The sequence below is a fragment of the Pituophis catenifer genome, unplaced genomic scaffold (genome assembly GCF_029215685.1).
Source record: "Pituophis catenifer annectens isolate HBS135680 unplaced genomic scaffold, rPitCat1.0.hap2 SCAF_8, whole genome shotgun sequence".
NCBI classification, from domain to species: domain Eukaryota; kingdom Metazoa; phylum Chordata; class Lepidosauria; order Squamata; family Colubridae; genus Pituophis; species Pituophis catenifer.
Window position 1 is genome coordinate 56,573,333 of NW_027256888.1, and position 26,638 is coordinate 56,599,970.

The following is a 26,638-nucleotide window of genomic DNA, read 5'->3' on the forward strand; positions in this document are numbered from 1 at the left end:
GTTTTTTTAAAAAAAATAATATATAAATATTTCAAAGTAGAAATCTTTCATTTTAATTTATAACTAAGATCTATAAAACTTTATCTTTTTTGATTATGTGCCATCAAGTCAGGGTTAATTCGTAGCAACCACCTAAAATAGATTTTCTCCATGACTATCTGTGTCTAATCTAGTTTTTCAATAATGCAACCATCACCACCAATGTAATTAAGTCCATCCACCTTGTTTTATACTTGGTACTGTGTCTTTAAACACACTTAATTAATTTAATGCATCCATACAGGACCAATTAAATGTATACTGCATTATAATTTAATGTTTGACTTTGAAATTTAATAAAGATAATCAAAGAGGCGCAGTGGCTCAATGGCTTTAAAGATGCTGGAGAAGGTCTGTGCTCTAGTGGTTCAAGTCCTACCACTGCTTGATGGAATGAGTTCCCATCACTTGCCTCAGCTTCTGCCATGCTAGCAATTCAATAGTATATAAATGCGGTGGGAAAATAAGTGTTTCTATGTTTCGTCACATGCTCTCCAATGCAGTGTGATGTCATGCTGGCCACATGACCACAAAAACATCTTTAGACAGCACTGGCTCAATGGCCTAGAAATGGAGATGAGCACCGTCCTTTAAAGTCAGCTACGACTTGCGGACAAAACCCACAGGTTTAAAAGGTTTTAAAACCTTTTGTAAATGTTACCTTTATTTTATTATAATAAAGACTGGGAAAAAGAAAAAAAAAGAGCAGGATACACACAACACATAGATTATTAATTTTCATTATTTCAAAAGAATAAAGAGAGAAAACTAAAGTGGTGTAACTTTATAGTGAAATATACCGCATTTGTTCTAATAGATTCACAAAAAGGTATTCTGAATTATTAATTAGCTAATTAAAGAAACTTATTATTACCTGAAACATTTTCAGCCATTCCTGAAGCCCAGTTGGCGGTTGGATAGATGTAATGCGACGGCGTTGCTGTCCTTGACCATTGGCTGCTCTCAGATCTCCAAATGTAGTTGGTGTTGCTGAACAAGGCACAAGCCCAGTAGTGCTATGGCAGGAAGTATAATTAATCCAGATTCCAGAAATATTTATTTCTATTAAATATAACATTTCCTTTAGCAACTTCAATTCTAGTTATTTAAGCAAATTTCATTATTATTAGCACACTTTACCCAATCCCATCTCCTTTACAAATTCAGTGTTTTGATATTTTATAAGTCTATGAAACTTCAAAAAATGCTGTATTTAAACCCTATAAAATTTTTAAAATGTGAGTCAAGTTTAGCTTAATTTATTGAAGAAGGGATGTTATCCAAAAGGTGTAACAAGGAATTTGAAGTACTGCTTTAGATGTATCAAAGGGCTTACACTGATTCACTAGTATTTTTGAGCTTCAGTTACGTAGTCAAATTACTTTAAATCTCACAATCCCTGGTGTTTATGTACCAGTTTATAGTCATCTGGGCATTGCAAGGTAATATGCTGAATCTTAGCCATAAAGCCTCAAAGTGAATTCATGTAGAAAATGCAAACAAAAATAGTGCAGAGAAATAGCCACTGGGAATTAAAGAGAGCAATACTATACACAGAAAACTTGATTTTTCATAAACAAACAAACAAACAAACAAACAAACAAACAAATATACCCCCCCCCTCCAGATGCACACTGAAAAGCAAAAGCAAATAAACCAATAAAACTTTTGAAAACGTGTCAGGAAGAATTAGTACGTCCAGTTATCATGGAATGATGACTGTCCACTGAAAACAGTAAGGAGTAAAATACCCTAGTTGAGTATTTTACAGCTTATAGTATGCTCGGAAAGACATAGAGGGCTGGCAATACTATTGAAAGTAGAAGCATAATGCACAAATATTATTTTGCACCTTTACTTGTGAATAATTAATGCGCAAGTGGTACTGTGGTCGTCAGTTGACCATATCATTATGTAACTGGATACTGACTAATTCAACTTTCTCTTTTTCCTTCTCCCCTTTATAGCTATCCAGATCTGTTCTGGATTGTCCAGAAAATATAATTTTAGAATTATCTTTATATAAATATTAATCAAAACTAAAAATAAAATTTTAATCATCTTCCAAGTTAAAAGTACAGGTAGTCCTTGACTTACGACCACAATTGAGGCCAAAATTTATGCTAAGTAACACATTTATTAAGTGAGTTTTGTCCCATTTTATGACCTTTCTTGTCTCAGAAAGACAAGAAAGGTCTTTTGTTAATTGAATCATTGCAGTTGATAAGTTAGTAACTCAGTTGTTAAGGGAATCTGGCTTTCCCATTGACTTTGCTTGTCAGAAGGTTGCAAAAAGTGATCACATGACCCTGGGACACAGCATAAATATGAACCAGTTGCCGAGTATCTGAATTTTGATCACATGATCATGGGGAGGCTGCAAAGGTTGCAACTGTGAAAAACGGTCATAAGTCACATTTTTCAGTCCCGTTGTAACTTTAAACAGTCACTAAACGAACTGTTGTAAGTTGAAGACTACCTGTATTAAAAAGTAGAGCTAGGAAAATATTCAAGTTTTAAAATAATGTTAACCTCTATGGTATGTTGTTTATTACAAGCATATTTCATATGGACTTGCCTTTGAACAGACTAAATTATGAAAAATACTTAACAAAATGTCTGAATAGCAATAATTTTTGCTTAGAAATTCAAAGCTTGAACTCAGTTTTTCTAATCAGTGCATTTATTGCTAACATACTTCTGAATACTTAGCTGCTGACTTATTTCCTTCCCAGTTCTTCTGAGACTCAATTACTACAGGGCTAAATATTTGAAAAATATTTGTGTAGGAATACTAAAATGTATTTAAAAGAAAAATGGAGCTATGGTTTTCTATTTTCAAGTATTTAGAGTTATAAGGACTTCAAGAAGTAGGACTACAAAAAAAAAAAAAAACTTCTGCTTCAGAGACTAAAATTAGGGAGACCAGAAGTCAAAAACTCTAGATGGATCAGTTAACTGCTTCAGTGTATAAGATAGCTTTTTGTGTTTAACAGCATTACTTTATCATTTTTCATTATATTCTCCCATTGAAAGCAAAATTAGGATCTAATGTCTAATAAGGATGGCATTACAGCGCAAATTAAATTATTTGATTTTTCATAGTTAAATAAATTTTGTCTTAAGATTATAATAAGAATTCCTTTGTATTTACTATTATTTTCATTTTCTAATAAAATTCAAGGAGTTTGATTTCATGGATACAAGTTACTAAATGTGAAATCAATTCCAAATATTCCTGCCATAATTCAAATCCAAAAAGTAACATTGCTTCATAGTAACATTGTCTTCAAAAATGCATTGTTTTATAGGAGTATCTATACAATCCCCCCCCAATTAGAAACAATTAGAACCGATTAGGCTAGAATGAAAAAGTTCTCATATTTTTAATGTTAACTTCAGTCTCAATTTAAGTCCAGAGTCACACTTTTGTAAGCTGGGCGATCGTACAAATATTTATTTATCAAATTTATCTGCTGCTCATCTTGCAGTTCAGAAAACTCTTGAGTATGATAGATGATTTTTTTTTTAATTTCTTAGTGTTAGCAGTGTTGAAGACATAATTGTGAATAACATAAATGAATATATTTCAATTCATAAAGAATTTAGAAAAGAATTTATATTTAAATAATAGATAAATAGCCTGTTAAAGCAAGTTTTACAGTGATGCAGATTTGTACATGACAAAATGCAGCAGAACTGTATTTAGTTGTTATGGCAACCAGTTAGTAGTAAAGCTGAACTGAATGCACTGATACTGAAATTCCTGGCCAAAAGAAATTAAAGGGTTGATAAACTGACAAGACTGGCTCATGATGAATGTATGTTGCTTTAATTTATAAATGGAACTCCACTCTCTGGTACGGATATAATTCAATGAGTCAGGAAGTATCATGCTGTTGCATGCAAGAATGTTATGATTAGCATCAGATATATTGTCAATTCTATATTCCAAACAACCCAGTAAACTGTTAAGTGTCCTGACCTGCAAGAGTCTTTGCATGGAGACAGTGCTATTAAAGCCTTATAACCCATTATTTCTAATTCAGAATTCAAATATTTCTGTAGTTAGCACTTAATTTCGGTCCTTTGCAGAGAACCGAATTTTGGTTTGAGTATAAACATGAAATAGGTGCCTGGACAGCATATGATAAAGTATCTGAAAACAGATGACAGTTTATTACACCAAATTACCTTGTATATTCTGAGACTTTACAGGGTTTCTTTCCCAGTGAGAAAGAACGGACCTCCGAGCCATGGTCTAACTTTCTTTTCATCTGTAAAATGGGACAAGAGAAAAGATGTTAGCTTACCACCTTAAGGTAGAACTGTAATGAACAGTTTATATTACTTTGAAAGAAACCCCTCTTTTTATCAACCCTTTAGTCCCTTTGAATGACCATTAGGATTTATAATTTAAAAAATAAAACTTAAATAATTCCAACAGTTCAACAACCTTCTGTGCAATCTTGCACTCCATAGTAATTAGGCTTCCAGAATATTTGCTATATTTATTTCTACACACTTATACACTATAATTTGTCTTCTATAATCTGGTTACTTAGGTTTACAAGTACTAGCTTTTTAAATTGCTCAGAATGAAAAAAAATGCATAAAAATACATGATGAGATTGAGATCCACACTGCCCCTTTAATAACTTTCTGAAAAGGATTAAAATATGCTTATTCTCCCAGACCTTGGAATTGGATGGTTATGGAAGTCCTATAGTTTTGTTTTAGTTTTTCGATCAGCTGTGTTCTTTCATAATTGTTTTTTTTTCTTTTTCTTTTTCTTTTTAATTGTAAATTGTTTAGGATTGAGGACTCGGTGGTCTATAACTGAATGAATAAATATATAAAAAGGTTCTTACATAATTATTTAGGAAACATTTTATGAAAAGCAATCAAGGACATTCAATTCCTTTCTGTGAGATGTTCCTTGAATTTCTAACTCCTCTTGACAGATTTAATAAAACTGTGTTTTTTTTCCCTAATAAGAATAACATGGCAGGGGAGTGTGAATGTATGAAGATTTGACTCCAACTTGCAGAGATTTTTTTAAAAAAGGTTTTGCTTTAAAAGTACATCTAAACAGAAAATATACCCAGTAATCAACATATTGAGTCAAACAAATTATTAAATGTTAATTCGCTCAGTAATTTTTAGAAACTTCCAGGGAAGCAATTGAAATTAAAACTGTATGCAAGAATTTTATAAAATACAGTTTAATTACTCTATGAAATTGCTTAGAACAGGTTTATTAAAATCTATTTATAATGCAAACTTTTCAAATTTGACCAATGCAGCCATAACTTGCTACACTGCCTAAGTAAAATAGCATGTGTTTGAGCAGAATGATGAATATAGAAATGGATGGATTTTTATTATTGTAGATATTTTATAATACAATAAATGTTTTAAATAACTGATATCATACCAATACTAATTTTCATATTGGTTTTTGAAAATAGCCTTTGTAATGTCCAAGGTACACTGCCCTTCAAAGCAAATTATGCTTATTTTTTCTATTAAATGGATATACATTAATTATTGAGCTGGTACTGGTGCTTTGGTAATGATAACGAAGATACAGTAAAATTTTCCAAGGCTTTAAAATGTGCTTATGGGCTTTCACCCAATGTATTACATTTCATTTTGGACAATATTCTATGTAAATTGCTCTGCATATTCATTTCACTTTTTCAGTATTGAAGCTGTTCTTATAGTTAACCTATCTTATGATTCCGGCTCATATGGAGCAGAACTCCGCATGTTACCAAACAAAACTAAAAACCAAAATGAGAAAACAACCTGCTTTTACAAGCATGCCTCTTCTTTAAGACACAGACACAGAATAACAGAAACCGTATTTTTACTCGTGTGCAGAATAAGGAAACACTGGAAAAGGATTCCTCATATTACTATCTACCAATGCAACATTAACATGTTTATTCAAGAAAAATGTTTTCAATCTTTAATTTGATTTTCCTACGGGATAGCATGATTAAAAAAAGGCGTTCACAGAAAAAAATATTTTTCTTCAGGCAAATTCTGGGAGTCAGAGCTGTAACATAAACTCCCACTTTAAACGCAACTTCATTGTGTCAGAAGTACAGGATATATTCAAAACAGTTTCTATAGTTGCCAAAGAATGTTATCAAACTCTAATTTTCTCAATATTTGTATTATAAACTTTTTCAATCCCTATTTAATCTAGATTGTGAAATATGCAGTAGCTCTGCAATGCACACTGTATTAAAAAAAGATCGCAATAAATTATCATACATCATCCTATAAAGTTTATTCCCTTCAGAATAATCTAATGTGGAGCTACTACATAATGTAAAACGTAATTCATAAATACTCATGAAAACATTTGAATTTTATGGCAAAGTATTATTTAGTATTAGCATTATTATTTGAAAGAACAGATCCTTTCTGCACTGCTATTGGGAATGCACCAGGCACATCTTTAAAATTCCTCCCTGATGCAAATATTTACATAAAGCAATAGAATTATTTGTTTCCAGGGCAGCAGCATTAATAAAATAAAAATACTTTTGTGAAGACAATATGCAAAAGAGAATACGGAGAGAAAAGTCTTCTTTTTAAAAAGCTTAAAGTGCTGAGCTGAATGTGAAGACCCATTTCAGTCGAAGGTAAATAATTTGATCTTTCCCTGGTTTCTCATGCTGATTTTAAAATAAAAGCATTTCGCATCTCACTGAGCCTTTTCGCTATTTGCCTTTATCCAACACACAGAATTTTAAGCATCCAGCCACCCACTAAGAGGAGGGGGGGAAACCACGGAGATACTGCAGCCATCTACAATGATACGGATTTTTCCTCCCTTCCTCTTCTGCCGAACATACAGAATAATAATGCCTCTTTCGAAAGCGCGCGAGTTACTTACTTTGTAAAAAATCATCTTTAAAGTGCCGTAGAAGCCCATGTTGTCGGTATTTTTCCCCTTTAGAGATTCTGTGCCCCCAAGTATCCGGCTGCTTGGTAGTCGTTGACAATATAAACCTTTTTCAGGTAGATATGTCACAGACTCTAATGTGGACATGCTCGGGCACGTCAGAAAAGGAAGACTGGGCAACACAACCAGCAGCCAAACTCCGCTGCGAACGAGAAGGAAGCTCGCGATCCAGCAGCTTCGCCCGGCACACATACATACATACGCAGGGGCTTGTCGAAGAAGAACTTGGGGGGAATAATGAGATCGGGAGGGAAGATTATTGGAGGAGACTTTGCCCAGTCAAAGCCTTGACTGAACGGATTCCCCCCTCAGCGGCGCAGAGAGATCGGATTACATCTTCCCTCACGCTGAGAATGGTGCAGTCCAAGTTTCAGCAATGCAGACTGCACATCAATTACATGGTGCTCCGTTCCAAGGAGCCTGTGAGCATAGAGCATGGGAAGGACTTCGGCAGGAAATTAAAGCAGCCCCATGCTTTGCTCACATTGGCCACTGGGACTGGGGAAACACGGAAACTCTATCGTTCCGAGGCCAATAATTTATCTCCCTCGTTTTAGGCAAGCAGAATAGTACTGGCTAATTCTAAATTGCCAGCTGCAGCAAACAAGTTAATTTTCTCTCATTACAAGTGTACTGTGGCCCTCAGGCAAGCTGTCTGCACCTTTAAGCCAAACCTAATGGATACAGAAAATGCTCCATAAAGTACAGTTAATTGTATAATAATCTGAGATAAGCATTCCTTTTGGCAATCTCATTTATTTGAGAAAAAAAGCTCATGACATTGGAATATTTAACATTCAGTCCAATCTTATTAAGCATCATCTACCAGGAAGCTACAAATATTAAGCTGCAATTCCACAATGAGATCATCTAATTCACCTTAAATGTGGCACGCTGAAAATGTTTTCTAATTGCTTTTTGGTTAAAACTAAAATGAAAAATATTTATTCCATGACTTTCCATGGTAACTTGCTTCCATTGCACTTTTTTTTTGAAGTGTGTTTTTTAAATCTGTATCCCTTCTTTTAAGATATATTAATTGTAGCCTTTATTCAGAAAGTATGAAATTAAAAATGAAAAAATGAAAGTTACTTAGAAATCTTAACAATCAATATCTCAGGAGTCATGTGACCAATTTCTCTTTCACCATTAGATACCCCACGGTAGCCTATTAAGGAGGGACATTCAAAGGGAAGGCTTGCATATCCTATCAGGAAACTACCAGTGCCCTGTTCCCTTTGATTTGTTCCTACTATTAGTAAGTACAGCTCACTAACAAAAGGAAGAAAAGGAACCAAGTTGTTTTTTAAAATATGTATCAACTCAGAGCAAGACACAATTCTTGATTTCTTATGTTGATTTTAAGAGGAATAAACCATCATCACTTCTTCAGATAACACTCTAAGCAATCATGGACAAAGTCATGGTCATTGCTACGAACAGCTAACCAGATTTATCAAAACACAGCAGTTCAACATCTATAAAAGGAGAATAATTTATACTGCAGGGAAATAAAAGCAGTACATTATTCAGTATGTTCTGGATAACAAACAAAACGATCAGCAGAAGTTTGCTAAATCAAGTAGAACTATCACATGTTCTGAACATGATGCTTTCTCTACTGTTAATAACTGCGGTATGGCACTTGTGTGGAAGATATGTTCATAGTTTCTCCAGATGGCATCCTTGCCATTAACACTGTACTTTGCCTCCCTCATACTTTAGTATAAGATATTAATAAAATGCTTTTTTTTAAAATGCTACAGTCTATTATTTACTTGAATAAAATTCCCTTCAAGTAATTTGTTATGCTAAAAAGGGTTCTTGGTTGTTGTTTTTTAAGTGTGCATAGAATATGTGAGTTTTTAACTTATTATCTATTAGTAAGCAACTCCCCACACCATGATTGTTGTGATACATGTGCATCGTTCTGCTGATTCCAATCATAGGCAATGTAAGAATTATACGTATTATATACGTAAGTCATTGACTTACAACAGTTGGTTAGGGACCATTCAAACTTACAATGGCACTGAAATAAGTGACTTATGACTGGTTTCCCATTTATGACCGTTACAGCACCCAACAATAATGTGATCAAAATTCAGATGTTTGGCAACTGACTTATATTTATGACAGTTGCAGTGTCCCAGGGTCATGTGAACACCTTTTGAGACTTTCCTACAAACAAAGTAAATGGGGACTTTGCTTAACAACTGTGTTACTAACTTAAGAACAGCAGTGATTCACTTAACCACTATGGCAAGAAAAGTCATAAAGTGGGGCAAAACTCACTTAACTGTCTCTCTTAGTAACAGAAATTTTGGCTCAAATGTGGTCCTAAATTGAGGACTACCTGTATTAGACAATAATGATGCTGCAGAGACTAAAAGATATTTAAACCATTTAATGATTGCTATATGCTTGCTTTTCATGCTATTGCTTAGCATAATTGCTTAGCATACAGTCCTGAAACAGTACCGTACTTGCCATATTATGAAACGTAAGATATAATTCTGTATTTTTTTCTTCTGTTCAGTTGTGTTTAATTCTTAGATTGCCTATAGTTTTCTTGCAAGGTTTTTCAGAAGTGGTTTACCATTGCCTCCTTCCTAGAGCTAAAATAAAGTGACTGGCCCATGTTTACCCATCTGGCTTTGTGCCTAATGCAGGGCTAGAACTCATAGTCTCCTGGTTTCTACATTGGTGCCTTAACAACTACACCAGACTGACTTTCAACATTCTATATAGAGAAAGGTTATTTATATACATCGCAGTAACCAATAAGGCATACAAGTATTGCATGTTTATTCTCATCTAATTACAATCTCATGACGACAGATAGTGGGATCTTGTTTGCTTTTCTTCCCTGGTCAGTCACATCACCCCTTCCATCCACATTACCTCTGAATATTGGAAATTAAGTATAGAATAGGAAGCCAGCTTATGTAGAACCTTTGTAATTCAAAACCCTGATAAATTTTCTGATGAAAATTTGATTTTCCAGTAATATTAGAGAATGAAAAACTTGTATCCATATTATTTCATTGTAGGAACAGTTTAGAATAGGAGAGTACATATAGGTACCCCAGGATAAGCATGGGGCATCAATACAGTATATATTGTATACTGTATACATTCATTCATTCATTCATTCATACATACATACATACATACTCACATACATGGATAATTCACAATTAGCAGAACCAGTTTGGTGTAGTGGTTAATGTGCTAGCCTAGAAATCAGAGATAGTGAATTCTAGTCCATTCTTAAGCATGAAAGCCAGCTTGGTGACTTAATGGCAGCCACTCTCTCTGAGCCCACCCCACCTCTTACAGTTACTACTACAGTACAAATAGAAGGAATATTATGCATGCTTATCATCTTGAGTTACTTATAAAGTAATAAAGATAGATAAAAATCTGATAAATTAAATATAATAATAAAATAAATAAATTTATTTATTTACCATAAAATAGAGTTATTATACCTCGTCTCTCCAATTATTCTTGATACAGTTATTAGATATATTTTGTATCTTGTTGGCATGCAAAACAAAATTCTAGAGGAAGTAAGAAATTAATACTATTTTAATCATTTTTTTCAGATATATCTTTATTCTCTTCAAAACAGTTATGTAGCATAGTTTAATGGACTCCTGTGTTTCACTTTATTATGACAAATTCTCCAAAATAGGTAAATATTCAGGGAAAAGCTGGTATTAAATAAGGCAATAACATTAAAATTTTCAGGAAACTAGGCTGTTGTCTCAATAGTAAGGGGGGAAGAAATGAAAGTCTTATATCCACAATTTACAAAAAGAATTGAGGTGCCAAGATTAAGTCTGTCAAAAACAAATACTTATTTAACAATTTAACAACTTTCCAGTAATAATAATAATAATAAATCAGGCATAAGCAGGAATCAAGTGAGGATGAAGGAATCAAGAATACTCTGAGCTGTTAGAGAAGGCAATCAGCTCCCTCAAGCTGCAACCTAAGTAAGTGCAGATTATTTACTCATGCACAATTATTTTAAATAGTTACAAAAACAATTTTTAAAATTTAAAGTTAGCAAATGTAAAGGCTAAAATATTAATTATAAAAATTATATCCTTATTATGAGGAGAAAGAGGAAAAAAACTTATAAGGAAGCCAATATTCAAAATTGAGGAACCAATATTGAGTTCCACTCTATAATTTTTTCATTACCAGTATCCTATAATAAAATAGTTGCTTCATTTATGTTGGTATAGTTGAGAATTTTGAAAGCGTATTATAGACTATCATCTGAATGTCTTAAAACTGCCATGGTGTTTTAGAAAGACAGGCAGGCAGGCAGGCAGGCAGGCAGACAGATTCAGAGCTGTACTATATAGTACTGTATAGAAGGAAAATTACTTAAAATGAGGCCTTAAAATGAAGTGTAAAATGAATATATAGTTGTCATCTCGTTTATTTTGGTTAAAAAAAGGAACATTTATTTTGTCTGCTATTCATCCAATTAATGGATGAATGTTGGGGGAAAAGGCGGCTATGCCTATAGTTTTATGCCCTTTATTGATAATGCTTGTTCTTGGGTTGTTGCTATTAAAGACCAGAACGATTACAATAAGACCGTCCTTATCATGAAAAAAGCAGCCTACCCTCCATATATAAATGAGACCTGGGTAGACCCAGAGGGTCAGTGTTTCTCTTTCAAAATTGTGCCTGTCTGGATTTCCTATGTGATATCAGCTTGGACTCCAGAGCAAGGAAAATGAGGTAGTGGTTGTCATTTGGGAAAGTTTGATGGCTTTCAGAGGTTCTGTAATGCATTTAAACTAGATGTGAGACCTTGATGCAAAAGATGATTCTATCTACAAGTTGGCAGTGGAATCCCTAAATTTGATAGTCCTTGAGGATTTTAACATGTCTCTGGATAACACAGAACACAGACCTATTCTATCAATTATGATACTGATCGAAAAACATTTAAGATTTTGAACTATCCTAAAGGAAACATATGATCTGTTTTTTGTCTTGGGGCATTGCAACATGATTTGAAGGTAAAGATGTTACTATTACTCCTCTGTCATAATCGGATTAGTCTTTAATGGTACTGCAGCTTGCTGGAGCTACTCCACCCTTAAAATTAGGTAGAACCATTAAATAGGTCTGCCCCAGGCAGTAATGGACCTGGAGGATTTCAGCAAGAGTTTAGGGTTTTTCCTAAGGATCTGGTGGGCTTTGCGTTTGGGGCTATCAGTCCTCTGAGATATACCAAATAAAAAATAAGATACCAGAATTTAAGGAATGCTACTTTATTATTATAGAGGTAAGAACAAAATCTTAAAAGCTTGTCCAAGTTTCCATATTAGAGATTACATTGCTGTAATAGAGCAGTGAAATATAATTATTTATATATGGTTACCTCATCCACAAATAGGTGACAAATAGCCCTTTTTCAGATGAACCTTTTCTTGGATTACTCAAATCACAGAATCCAAAGCAATCTGGTGAAAAGGGTTCTCAAAAATGGTGATAGCTTTATTTTGATTAAGCTGTTCCAGTCAAAGTAAAAATACTTATTTTTTGCTTCATTAGCTGGGAAGGTTTTATTCTGTGTCTTTTAAGGAAATAGATGGTATACTTGAGCTTTCATGGCTAAGGAAGGACTTGAATTCAGAGTCTCCCACTTTCTAGCGTGGTGCCTTAACCACTAAACCAAAATGGTATTGCATTATCATACAGTTGTAGATGTATGTCTGCATAATATATAGCTAGGCTATGTCTTATTACAGATCACCTTTTCATCAGAAAATACTGAAAATCCAAGAAAGATTAAGGAGAAAAAATATGTTCTGTTTCATATATGCCCATTGACAATATTTTTCTTAAAAATGAAAACAAAATCCTACTTTAATATATATTACCTTATCCAAGCTGTGATCCCTCTGAAGTAATTACAAAAATAAGAAATCTCTAGAATACACTTTTAGCAAGTTCTTTTAAGTTTTTTTTTAACTTATTGTCATTCAGGGTGTTATAAAAGTTCATACAGACCAAGGCTTCAACTGAAAAGGTAAGTGAACACATTTATCCAAATCAAATCAATTATTTTTCTATGTTGCAAGAGCAGAAAATTTTCAAGGGAAAATTTATTTGAACAATTTCTATCCATGATTTATGAAGTGGGGACTTTTAAATCTGTATTCTCAGAGATTTGCCCATGGCAAGAAAACAAGCCTCTTTTTATCCTGATAAAATACTTAGTCGTGAAGAGACCTTGATTCACAAGCATTTCACTTTCACTTTTTTTATATAAAAGGTATTTTCCCTGGCGATAAGGTTTGGGGGTGTTGAGATTTTTTTTACCCCACCGTTTAATTATTTTTTATAAATAACTCAAGGCAGCAAACATACCTTCCTTCCTTTACCAATTTTTCCCCAAGAATTCTATGAGATGAATTGGGCTGAGAGAATGTGTTACTGTTCTAAAATCATCCAGGCATCTTTCATGCCTAAGGAAGGACTAGAACACACAGTTACTACCTTTTAACAACTAAGTTGAATTCAATGTCTTTTTAGAGTAGGAGGGGGAAATGTTTTGTAACCTTTTTAAGTGTCAGGATCTTTTGCAGCAACTTGCTTTGCTTGATTGTTTAAGAGCAAAATCTCCATCAATTCATCTAAACAAATCTTCTTGTGGGTGGCAGAATAACCTCTATAGTACTCAAATGTAGCAGATGACAAGTTCAAAGCTAATAAAGCTTTTATCTTGAAAGGTCATTGTTACGTAAATTACTTTTGATAATTTAATGATAAGATGTTATTCACTAAATCATTCTCAATGCTTAAACAAAAGCCTTCATTAATATAATAAAACATTAAGTCCCCACACACATTCATCATGAAGAAATAACTTGCAATTAAGAATGTCAGACACAAGTAACTAAAAACAGGAGTTGAGTTCAAAGGGGTAACCATTTATTACATGCTACCTATACCCAAGAATACAATCCACTAATGGTCAAGGCAAATTGCCACTAGATAAGGGTCAATGGAATTCACAGGGGACTGGACATAGGACTCTTGTAGCTGCGTAAGGATTCCAACCTGATGTCTATGGAGAGTCACAGTCATCCAGGTCATGGTTCTCCCAAAGGAGAAGTGTCTCCTTCCTTTCTGATTTCATAAGACAGCTAATATCTAACTGTCCCAGGGCCTTTGGGGAATAATATGGATAGTTTTGGGAATTCCAGTTGCTAAGCAATACAGTCTTTAAGTCATCATGTGACCAGGCTCAATATTACATCCATTTTCCCCACGGTTATTAAGCAGATCACTGTAATGCATCAACCAAATTATGCAGATCTTAAGCAAATATATACCGTAGTTGTTAAACGAATCTGGCTTTCCCCATTGACTTTACTTGTTGGAAGCCAGCTGGGAAGGCCATAAATCACGATCCTGGGACTGCAAGAATTGCAACCGTCCTATATGCAAGCTGGTTTCCAAGCAACCAAGTCGAAATCATATGACTGTGGAGATATTGTGACAGTTGTAACTTACAGGATGGGTTATAAATTACTTTTTTCCAGACCATCGTAAATTTGAACTGTCATTAAATGAATGGTCTTAAGTTGAGGACTATCTGTATGTGGTGTGAATAAGTTACAGCACTATTGATTGCATTTCTTATGTTGCCCTTCTTTTACTACTTATAATGTGTAATAATGCTGTATTTATTGTTTTATGTATGGAGTCTGTGATACAAACAGAATATACTTTATTATAAATAAATAAGGATGAAACAATCTGCAAGACCAAAATCTTTTAATAATAAAAAAAAGACTTAAATTATATTAAATTATGCCATTTGGCTTTGATTTTCTCCATTCTTGCTATTTTTGATTATCCACTTTTTAAAGAAAAGGGGCAGATTAGCCTGGAAATAGGAAAACGAAAAGTTTTAGAGAATTAGATATTTGACTAAAAACATCCCTAGTGAATATTTTTGCAGATAAATTGATATTTAATAGTTTCTTAAACTAATCCGCACTAGTAAATTATGATCATTAACAATATTCCTTCAAAAATGACGGCAATAACAGCAAATTGAGGTAATGGTAGAGATTGTCATTTGACAATCTGTAGCAGTTTTTCAATTCAGTTCAGTTACGTACTTCTTTGAGAGATGAAAGGCAAAAAAAAAAAAAAAAAGCTTTCAAATACAGCAATTTTTCTATCCTTACAGCTTTATCTCTTGATAAGGGTTTCTGTGAATTTTTTTTAGGTTCCATAGTCTGAAAAAGTTTGGAAACCACTGATTGATAGCTTGGGCTGGCAGGCCAAAGCAACTTAGAGCTAGATGTTTCCAATTCCTTCAATAAGCTCACAGCTAGCATGCTGTCATAAGATTATTGTTTTTTTAAAAAAGGAAAAGACAATAATCCTTTCATTTAAAAATAACAAATATTTTTAGGACAAAAATAAACAAGCTTCCAAACTGGAAGTCTTATTCTCTTGGAGAGCATACAGCTCATATAATAACTGAAGGGCTGAATGTCCTTTATCTGGACAAATCTGATCTGAGTTTTATTGTTCGGGATCTAAAATCAGTTACTATGGCTAGATATTGTTTTAGCATTTTTTTAAAAAACTTGATTTATATGCCGCCCTTCTCTGGAGACTCAGGGCAGCTTACAATGCGTTAAGCAATAGCCTTCATACTTTTGTATATTTATACAAAGTCAGCTTATTGCCTCCACAATCTGGGTCCTCATTTTACCTACCTTAGAAAGGATGGAAGGCTGAGTCAACCTTGAGCCTGGTGAGATTTGAACTTACAGTAATTGCAGACAGCTTGATGTTAATAACAGTGCTTTAGTCTGCTGCGCCACCAGGCTCCTATATTCCCACGGCTTCACATATATCACAAGGTAAAAACAGATTTGTACATAAAATCATTACTTCATTATATTCTGTAGAAAATATGGAATTTTACATGACTTTAAAAACTAATCCCAAAAACTAAATTAAAAAATACCCAGCACTAGTCTTTCCAAAATAACTTTTCAAATATGAATAGAATAATTACAATATTCTCTGCTGCATCTCAGTTCAAATAATATTTCCATGAAGATGCTGCAATTGATAGTATGAGAAAAGGCATTCAAGCAAGTAGAAACAATAAAAGTGTATTATAACATGAAGTAGTTTGGGGATGATGTAAACAAAAAAATATAGCTTCTTATGATCTCTATCCTAGAAAGATAAATTTATATCTGATTTGCTGCAATGGGATCATGTGCATGTTGAATTTTCTTTTCAGGAAAAAGACAAAAGAAAGGCATTTTGACTTAGTTGATCAAGATTTCTGGATCTGCTCTATTTATAAATTCCCAGACTTTTTTGCATTTTTAAAAAAACAATTCATATCACATGTGGGAAATTTATATTGGTAATTTTAATTCTGACTATATCATTTCTCTATATTTTTATAATATCAACATATTTATTATTATATCTCATATTTATTACTTTAAAATATAAAGTTTGCATTTCTTTTCTTCATGAGGTTGCTATTATAATTCCTATGGGATGAATCAAATGTAACAATTTTTCAATTTATGCATGACTACATTTATACTAGACTTTGGATTTGACATAAATTATTAAATAATTACTTCAAGTCCATTACTTATGATTTTGGAGTTTTAGGACAAAAATGTTTCTAAAGGATGTCTGCTAATTGCAGCTATTAATAGAATTATATGAATATCATCTAATAGAATATCTAGAATATTTATGCAAGTAGTTTATTTAAATTTGATCAGTTTAATATTAAATAAAATCTACCTTCAAGTAGAAACTACTTCCTCAAAATAGGAAAATGTTGATTTGTGTAAGATTTTTGGTTCAGTGCTATTCGTTTATCAGTAGTAGCTCTGTCGTCCTCTGAAATTCTGAAACTGAACATTTTGGGTTCTACTACCTAGGTCCTTTTATGTGCAAAGGTATATTTTACAATTGTCTTATGATTATTTCCAAAATTTATAACTATCATTTCTCTATTAAAATATGTATGTTTTGCTTGTCAGTGAGATAATAAAGGCTAATAGATAATGAACAAGTCATATTATCAAATGGGAAAATTAAGTAGACAGTTGTGCATTTTCCACTTTCGTCCGTTAATTTATATTCTAAAAAGGGTTTCCAAAAGCTGAATACCTCTCAAGCTCTGAATTCATAGGCTGACCTTAGTCTTTCTCAGAATGATTTTTAATGTAGTCTGCTATCAGCAAAATCCGTTTAAAACACATGCCCCATCTGCCAGTTTCCCAAATGCAAAAGAACTTCTTATACTTGCAGACAGTGCAGCTTCTGCCTGCTTCACTCTTCTAAATACCAGCTGTATGATAATGAGCAAAAACAGCCGAAAAATACTGCACAGTAACAAAGCTGGTACGAAATGGGCAAAACAACGCTCCCACTCAAAGCAGCAGTGGCAGCATGAACTTTACAGATTATCCATTGAACAGAGATGGGGGAGGTTTGGGGGGGAAAAGAAAAGGGCCAGTACAGATAGTTAAAGAAGGGGGGCAATCCACGGGGAAGAATGAAACTCAAGAAGGGGTACATGCGCTGAATGAAAAGCCTAAATTCTAAAGTACTTTTGTTAATATGCATGAATCAGTTCTTCACATTTTCCACAGCTTACTTCTGATGTACTAATGATATGCCAATTGCCATTCCGATCATTTACATATTCGGCCTATTTCCAAAAAAGGCATAAATTTCCTATAAAAGTTGTCTATTCATAAATTAACATTGGGATCTTCAGAGGCTATGATGAAAGCAGTATTTATAAATTACCATACATTATTTCTCATAGCTAAAGTTTTCTATTTCAGCATCAATCACATTCTTCTGTTTATTTATTTCCCCTCCCGAAATGATTTCAAAGCCAACAAGAAAAAAAAAAGTATTTTCAATGTATGCTTCAGGAAATGTTAGTTTTGTTTTTCAAATCATACTGTATATACTTGCTCAATTCTTTTGATTGCCTGATATTCCAACCATGATAAAAACATGTTTATGTTAAGTATTCAAATATCTTACAAGCAGTATTATCATCAGTATTGTACATGTTTCTATAATTTGTATTGCTAGTCATGAATGATAAAAAATTATGGCACCCACTGAAGCAGAAGGCAATGATCATCATCATCTTCATTATCATTATCATCATCATCATCCCTTGTTCGGGAGCTTTCCAGATTTATCTTGCCAGTATTAATGATGCTAGACTAGGATAAAGTTAGATCCAGCAATGCATATGATTTCAGTGTTTGAGTTATAAAACTAGTGAATTATGAAGACCCTAGAGTCCAGGAAATATGTGTACACTACATATCTGTACATTACATATATACAGATAATCTTTGACTTAGGACCACAAGTGAACCCAAAATTTATATTGTTAAATGAGACATTTGATAAGTTAGTTTTGCCCCGTTTTACAACATTTCTTGCGACCGAGCTAAGTAAATTACTGCAGTCATTAAGTTAGTCACACTGTTATTCAGTGAATCTGGCTTCCCCATTGACTTTGCTTGTCAAAAGGTCACAAAAGGAGATCACATAATCCTGGGACGCTGAACCAGTTGCCAAGCATCTGAATTTTGATCACATGATCATGGGGGTGCTGCAAAGGTTCTAACTGTGAAAAACAGTCATAAATCGCTTTTTTCAGTTCCACTGTAACTTTGAATTGTTGTAAGTCGAGGAATACCTATATATTAATTCAGAGAAAACTTGTTTCAACCAATGTATACATCTATACACTTGCACTGAAGTATGTATATTGGTTGATAATTTTTCCTATCTCAATATAATTATTTTTCCTTAAAATGTAGTTGTATTTTAATGGTTATAGGATAGCTCCTATGGCCATTTTTTCTTTACATCTTAACTATTTACAATAAATGTAGCCTGTATTCTACAATCCTGACTTCTAAACATAACATTTTTCATTATATGCTGTATTATGTTCTGCATTACTGCATTTGAAGCAATATATAAATCCAGTCAAGTTAGTATGCTAATTCTAATATCTAAATGCCCACCAGTCCTCAAAGACTGCTAAGCATATCATAGTCAATACTTTATAAAAAGTAATAAACTTTCACTGGTCACTGCTGGAGAGGAAAAAGAAATATTAACAGTTTTTCTTTTCTCAGTATATCTGTGAAAGAAATAGAGAAAAGAGTATTAAGAAACGAATACCAAAAAATTAAATTTTTCTGTTTGTTCATTTGGATTTTTTAAATACATTGGATTATTAGATTTAACTAGATCTTTAACTAGATGTATCTGAGTAGATACATACAAATACTAATTATCATACTCATTGATTCTAGAATATGTTAATTAAGATTTATTTATATATTTCTTATCAAATCAATTTAGGTCAAATAGAATAGAAAGAAAATAGAAAAATTAGCATTAGTTTAATAAGATTATTTTTCCATACCAATCTCCCTAATAATATTTTAAATACAATATTTAAACCCTAAAATTTGCAAGGGATATACATAATTTTTTCAGAGGCAGAATTTGTTTAACGAAGTATAATTTCTGAAACATACTTTTAGAGTTTGTACTAATTCGTCTCAACACTTTTTTATTACAGTGTTGCAGTGCCCCTACATGTTCAGTAATGGAAAAGCATGTCAATTTATTACTAAACAGCATCTAAAGGTCTCAAAAATTGCTAGTTCTTGCTAAGTACTAAAATACTATGTTTTTAAATAATGCATTTATTTCATACTATACTGCATGTGAAAACAATCATATACAATGAAATAGCAAACTACCGTAATTTATCTAAATGAAAAATTGAGATATTAATACTTAGAAAAATAGTCTAGATGTTGCTAACATTCTATGGATCTGATTTCAATATTCAACCACCTTGTTCCACATAAGTCAGCCTTTCATGGCATTCATGACAGTTGCTGAACTGTTTCAGTATCCTCAGTTTTGTTTATAAATTGGGATCAAATATGGCAGTCTGATATTTGGAGATCATGCTCCAATTTTTTCATCAGAATTAGAACAATGCCAATTGAGTTGAAGGTTTTAGAGCTAATAGTTTACTGCCTAAGTAGGAAATCTGTTGCAGACTCTAAGAAACTGCAGGAGATTCCTGGAGGGATTAGATAGTACAGATCTACTCTTGTTGCATTTGTAGTTATTCCAAGGATGCAAATAATTTGATAGAGTTACACATTAACATCTCTCTAGACAGAATCCATGCAATTCATTGCTAAGCGATCAAACTGAGAACAATAAAACAAGTTTAAGCATTGCCAAATATACTTTTTTAAAACCCACAAGGAGCCCAATTTAGCACAAATAAAAACTTAATGGGTACAGTCTGCAGAAATAATGTACAAAAATTAAAGTTTTTTTGTTTTTTTTTTAAACTAAACTGCTTTCTCAGAATAATTTAGAAGAGCTCTTCTCTGCTGCCGGGGGTGACTTGAAATCTAATGTAGGAGATTCCCTCATAATATACTATGACATGAACTGAGACTTGTTAGAAATCCCGCAAAACAGTTATTTTTTTTAGGTATGTCAGAATTTAAAAAGAAAGGCTAGAGTTTGTAGGACTATTGGAAGGAGAAATAAATGGGAAAGTAATGAATAAGGAGTCAGAATGTCTTATTCATATTTATATATTTTCTCAGAAGAGAAACAAGGCACTAACTATCCATTATTAGTTGAAGGAGAGAGCTTCTTAGGGTAAGGAAGGAGAAAATAAAAGAACAGAAACTTTAATCATAGGGAACACCAGTGGAGAATATGGCAGAACTGTAGTCTCTGAAAATTACTAGAGAACTGGAATGGAAAAATGGAGAACAAAAAACTGAATTCCTAAACTCCAGAAATCATGAACAATTCTTTTCAAGGAATATACATTTTATATGATCAGAAGAGCATTGACATGCAACAGAAAAATAGTTGTCACTAGAAGGTCATCATTAAGTTCTAAAAGGTTTCCATCCACTTCCCCAAAACACAGACCTTTTATTTAGCAAAGGATAATTAAAAGGCTAAAACACACAAAATGTTTTAATGAGTTCAAAACACGCACCTATGTATTTATTTTATTGTTAGGATACAAACATTTTTTGCATGTGTTTAGAGAAGGCTGCCTGATTACTGCTGAGGGAAGGAGAGCAATAGATTGAGGTGATATAGTGGCTCCTATGAGACTTCTGCACTGACCACTGACCACTGAGGCAAGAGACAGCTTTTCTGCCAGCAGCCACCAGGAAGCTGAAGGGATCTCCAGCTGCATGATAGCATGACTGATATGGACTGTGTGGGTAATCCTCAGAGCATGTTCTGCCCCTTACTCAATGAAAACCCCTTCAATGTAACCTCTATCTGTCAGTGCCACTATTAAGGAAAGTGGAGTGAGGAAGCCTATGTACTCATGGGGAGAGAGTGAAGGATTATTAAATGCAAACTTTTGAAATTACAAAGAATATCCTCTACAAGATAATCTTCCTTAACTTAGATTTTGCCCATTTTATGTCCCTTTATCAGGAAGGTGTGTTTGTGATTTTCTCCCCTTGAGAATAATAGAAATCATAGATATATAATAGAATCACAGATAATAGAAAAAGGCCATTTGGGAGCTGCCCCATCCTAGCAAATGTTCTGGGCCCCAAAATTTATACTCTCTCTAATGTTATTTAGGAAAGAGGTGAAGAGTATCATCGTTTTTTAGGCTTAAATGTAGCTGATTGTTGGATAGAATGTTGTTATATATTGTTCTGATCATTGCGTAAGTATGTACTAAGCCTATGTTTAAGTCTTTGGTTTTTGTGTTGATTTTGACAGGGCTTATCTTTTTTTAAAAAAAACCTTCTGTTTTATATTAATTATTGTGAACATTTTAAAAGCCTATGATTGGGCAGCGTACAAAATTTGTGAAATAAGTTAATATGAACTACATGTAAGAACTGCAGTGCTACACTGAAAGTACATACATGGCCAACTATTTATTTGTCATGTCTATATGCAAGCAGAAACTGAAAATCTAAATCAATGAATCAAAACTGCATCAGTCCAGACATTAACTATTACCTTATCTTGAGATCCTTAAGCCAACCCTTGCACCACAAATATTCCAAACCTTGTTTCAGCTATCTGATAAAGTAATAGTTAAACTGAATGTAAATTTGAAAATTCAGTATATACAATTATGTCAATAATAAGGCTTGTTCTCGAGGAACAAGATCAGAAATATATGCAGCCAGTAAATAATTAAAACCAAAATGAAATTAACATCAGCAAGATAAATATTGTTAGCATCAAAGAGTAGATCTGCAATAAACACTTTTTTCTTTCTCAAGTACAGGGAACTTTGCCAAAATTATGAATTGATACCGATCTTGGAATTAGGGAATCTCTTAAAATGGGATGTTGAAGAACAATGTGCTATGAGAAAAATGTGAATGGAATGCAACTGCACTAAAGCAAATAGGCAAGATGGCCTGCATTCTTGTCAGCTGTTGGCGTTATCATGAGAAGAAAATGTATAACAGTGTTATTAATAGCAACTTGCTTTCAGGAATGTCTGCCATTTGTAACTCAGAACAATTAGAACGGCATATTCATTTATGCACTACTAAAATACTAACATTGCATTCCATCGCAAATATTTAATAAAACAGATGTGATAGTCTGTAATTCGGCATTTGCAGACAAAATGTTAAATAGGGCAGACTTCTTTCACAGGACTAGATGAATTTTTGCCCTGCAAAGTCATCCTCAAAGTCCCTCAAAGTAAAAGGGATGAATTCTGAATTTCAGAGGTGGAATCTTCATGCTTGACGGTTAAAATTCTGCAAACTAAGAAATAACTGTTTTCAAATTTCATCAGAACACAGAATGAAATGCTTTATCAGCATGTATTTTTACAAACATATATTTAATATAGTAAAAGTGCACTATTACAATATAGAGTATACTTATGCAACTTGGCCAAATACTAAATTTAATTTCCGTGTAGTTAGATCAGTGGTGGGTTTCAAATTTTTTTACTACCGGTTCTGTGGGTGTGGCATGGCTTGGTGGGCATGGCAGGGGAAGGCTACTGTAAAATCTCCATTCCTATCCCACTCCAGGGGATGGTTACTGCAAAATCCCATTTCCTTCCAATCAGCTGGGACTTGGGAGGCAGAGAATAGATGGGGGCAGGGCCAGTCAGAATTTTTACTACCAGTTCTTCGAACTACTCAAAATTTCTGCTACTGGTTCTCCAGAACCGGTTAGAACCTGCTGAAACCCACCTCTGAAAACCTTTATCCAAGAATGTAAACTTGCTATGGTCACAAATGACTCATCTTTTTAAGCTGGCACTCTATAAGGACTCTCATGATTGGCAATATGTAGCGACTTGGACAAGTCTAGCATTAATAAAACATTAGAGAATACAAAACCAGGGCATACATTTTGCTGAGACCAACTAATGGAGAAGCTATTCAGATTGAAAGAGATGGAAATAAAAAGTAGGAGCTGCCAAACAGTACACTTTTTTTTAATGTAAATGCTAATCCTTGATTAATTGAACAATGTTTTGGGGATATTAACTATGAATCCAAGCAGATATGCAAATGGTTGGTTTATATGTTTGAAAACATCTAGAACAAAGTTGGCAATCTGATGTTTATGTTACCTGCCAAGTGTATTTTTATTCCAAGAGGTACAAATCAATCAAACAATAACTAAATGAGGTTACAAACATTTTCTTTGCAGCCCATCACACTTCTGTCCCATGCAACTTTTCATATTAAATTTTAGTTTTAACATTAATATAATGCTCCATTTCACAGATTTATTAGTTTTTAGGATAAAATTTATTTTATTAGGATGCCTTGCCTATTTACTGTAAAATAAAATCTGAAGATGGTTACAGTTCATTGACTAGTTTCAAAACATGCTCAACTGTTCAGGTTAGGGAGAAAAATTAAGCTCTGCAGATAGATGTCATTTCAGAGATAAGAAAGATAAGCAAGATCAACTTTACTTGTCTGCTTTCCAGTAACCTATGACTAGCCATGTGCCTCCATTTGACTCTACTTAATTATTGCAAATATAGACATTAAAATTTTATGAAGTTATTACTGTTTTACAATACTCAAAAGAGTAAAGTTAAAATTGTAACACTTTCAATATGAACTTGCTATAAATGTTTTTTAGTGTTTTTCACTAAATATACTACATAGCACCAAGAGTGCAAAAGCAATGCATATAAAGATCAAGTCTAAACATTGTCTATTAATGCTACTTTTATCATTATCTACGTACCATTAATGACATTATCAAGAAAACTTTTGGAACTTTGTAGCTTCATAGAGCAAATAATTATTCCAAATGCTACAAACCATATATAAATTTTACTGGATTGAATTATGCACAAAAAAAGTATGAATAATCAATCATAACCCCCCCCCAATCATTTCAGTATTGCATTACTTTAGGTTCCTACAATCTAAGTATCTATATGTCTATTCCTCTTACAGAATTTGCACATGGAAAACACTTGAGCGAAGACCACCCCATAGGCAACATAGTGCTGTGCTATATAGGGCTTTAAAGGTCATAACCAACATCTTGAATTGGACCTGGAAGCAAACCAGTATCCAATGCAGCTTGTGCAGCATAAGTATTATATGTACCCTTCTTTGGGTACCCAAGATTGCTCACATAGGCACATTCTGTAGCAGCTGAAGCTTCCAGATATTCTTCAAGATTTTTAATCTGCATTGCAGATCCAAACAGATGATGATGGCTATCAAACATTTACTATATTAGCATAAATTATATGTCCATGCAGGATGTAAGTTTTTACTGTTAAGTGAGGTAAGTACTAATTGTCTAGAGCACCGGTGTCAAACTTGCAGCATCACGTTTCTGTCATGTGATGTTTTGCGATGTTTTTCCCTTCGCGAAGCTGTGGTGGGCATGGCCTGTGCGTTACGCATCTGGCTCATGGGCGCCAATTTGACACCCCTGGTCTAGAGAGATACTAAACGAACAAGCAGACTTCATTGTCTAAAATAACGGGTATATGACTAGATAAAATTAAAATAACTTCAGTTTCCAGTTATTAGTAGAAGGCTGTAGCTTCTAAAATCCACTGAATCATATTGCAAAATTGCATGCTTTCACGGGAATAGAGAAACTGACAGGAACTTAAGGTTTCGGCTCAATGGATGACTGAATCAAGGGAGGAACACTATTTCGAAAATGCTTCTTTGCAGTGAAATGTGGAAACCAAAACGACAATGTAACTTTGTTTAGTATTAATATTAAGCAAGATAAAAGTTTTAATCAGGAATTCTAATGATGAGCTTCTTAAGAAATATTGTATAGCCAGAAGTGGGATTTCATTTAGTTGAGAAATAGTTTACCTATAGATGTTTCAGTTATGAGCTACAGAATGCTAAATACGCTTCCATGTTAAAATGAACAGATCCAGCACTTAATATATAGAGCTAGACCTCTTTATGCTTCTTGATTGAAGTAACAGAAATGTAGATGGCTACTGTTGTGTTCTATGGCCATTTATAGTAATGTGCTCAATGGAAGCTGAATATAACTAGTGATAGAGAAACATAAGACATGAACTGTCAGATCTCCTAACAGAAAGTATTTTTACTGCAAGGATTGCTGTACGCTTTTGCTTCCTATACAGTGATTGAGTTCAAACAAGGAGAAAACTGGTACTATAGAGGTTTAAATAATTAAGAATGTTCAAAATATTGATCGTATTTAAAATTTAAATATGCTTCCAAACTGTTTATCAGTCAACTCTTACCCATAAAGTAAGAGTTACGTTTTTTTTTTCCTAAAGAGAAATATCTTAACCTTTCAGAAGCATTACTAAGCATCGTTACCACCTCTGTTTTAATGTAAGTAAACTGTAGCATACATATCAGGTAACCCCACTGATAGATCATCTGACCTCAGTCTAAATGAAAAGGAAACTTTCTAGCATTATGTGCAAACAAGATCATTTAAATACAATTATTTTCAGTGGTTTCACTGTGTAAATTTTTGAAAGAATAAATATCTTGCTTGATTCGATATCTAATCACATCATAGGGAAAATTAAATCAAAATTATAAACAAAGCTTAAGAAGTATTTGAAAAATAAAAATATACCATGTTAAATTAAACAACTCATGGAATATTGTGTGATCAAAGCATGTTGTTTAAGTATAATTTAATTAGAATTATTTTAAAAAGTTTTTGGAACTAAGAAACATGTAAGATAGACATGAAATATGAAAGCAATATAAGAAATAATTAATTGACTTTATTAGTAGTATTTAAAATTATAGTAACTTAAAAGCTAGCAATTTATTACTGAGAAACCAAGACTTTTTATAAGACATAGAAATGTTCAGTGCACTTTAATCATATAAAATATTAATGTTAACATTTCAACAAGGTTTAAAAAAATAGGTTTCTCAAATAACATGTATTTATTTATTCCTCTTCTGTATCAGCAGTTACAAAGAGTTGTTGCAGCACTGAGGAAAT

The 26,638-nt window shown here is 33.3% G+C and overlaps 1 protein-coding gene across 2 annotated transcripts in view; it reads right to left on the reverse strand.

The window, feature by feature from the left end:
- Positions 1 to 26,638, reverse strand: part of FBXW7 (F-box and WD repeat domain containing 7) — a 72,038-nt gene that overhangs the window by 25,402 nt on the left and 19,998 nt on the right. For both annotated transcript variants that reach the window (XM_070948739.1, XM_070948740.1), the window contains exons 2-3: positions 4,234 to 4,316; positions 914 to 1,055 (exon numbers count right to left, since the gene is read on the reverse strand). In XM_070948739.1, coding sequence (XP_070804840.1) covers positions 914 to 1,055; positions 4,234 to 4,316 — 225 coding nt within the window. The remainder of the gene's footprint in view (positions 1 to 913; positions 1,056 to 4,233; positions 4,317 to 26,638) is intronic.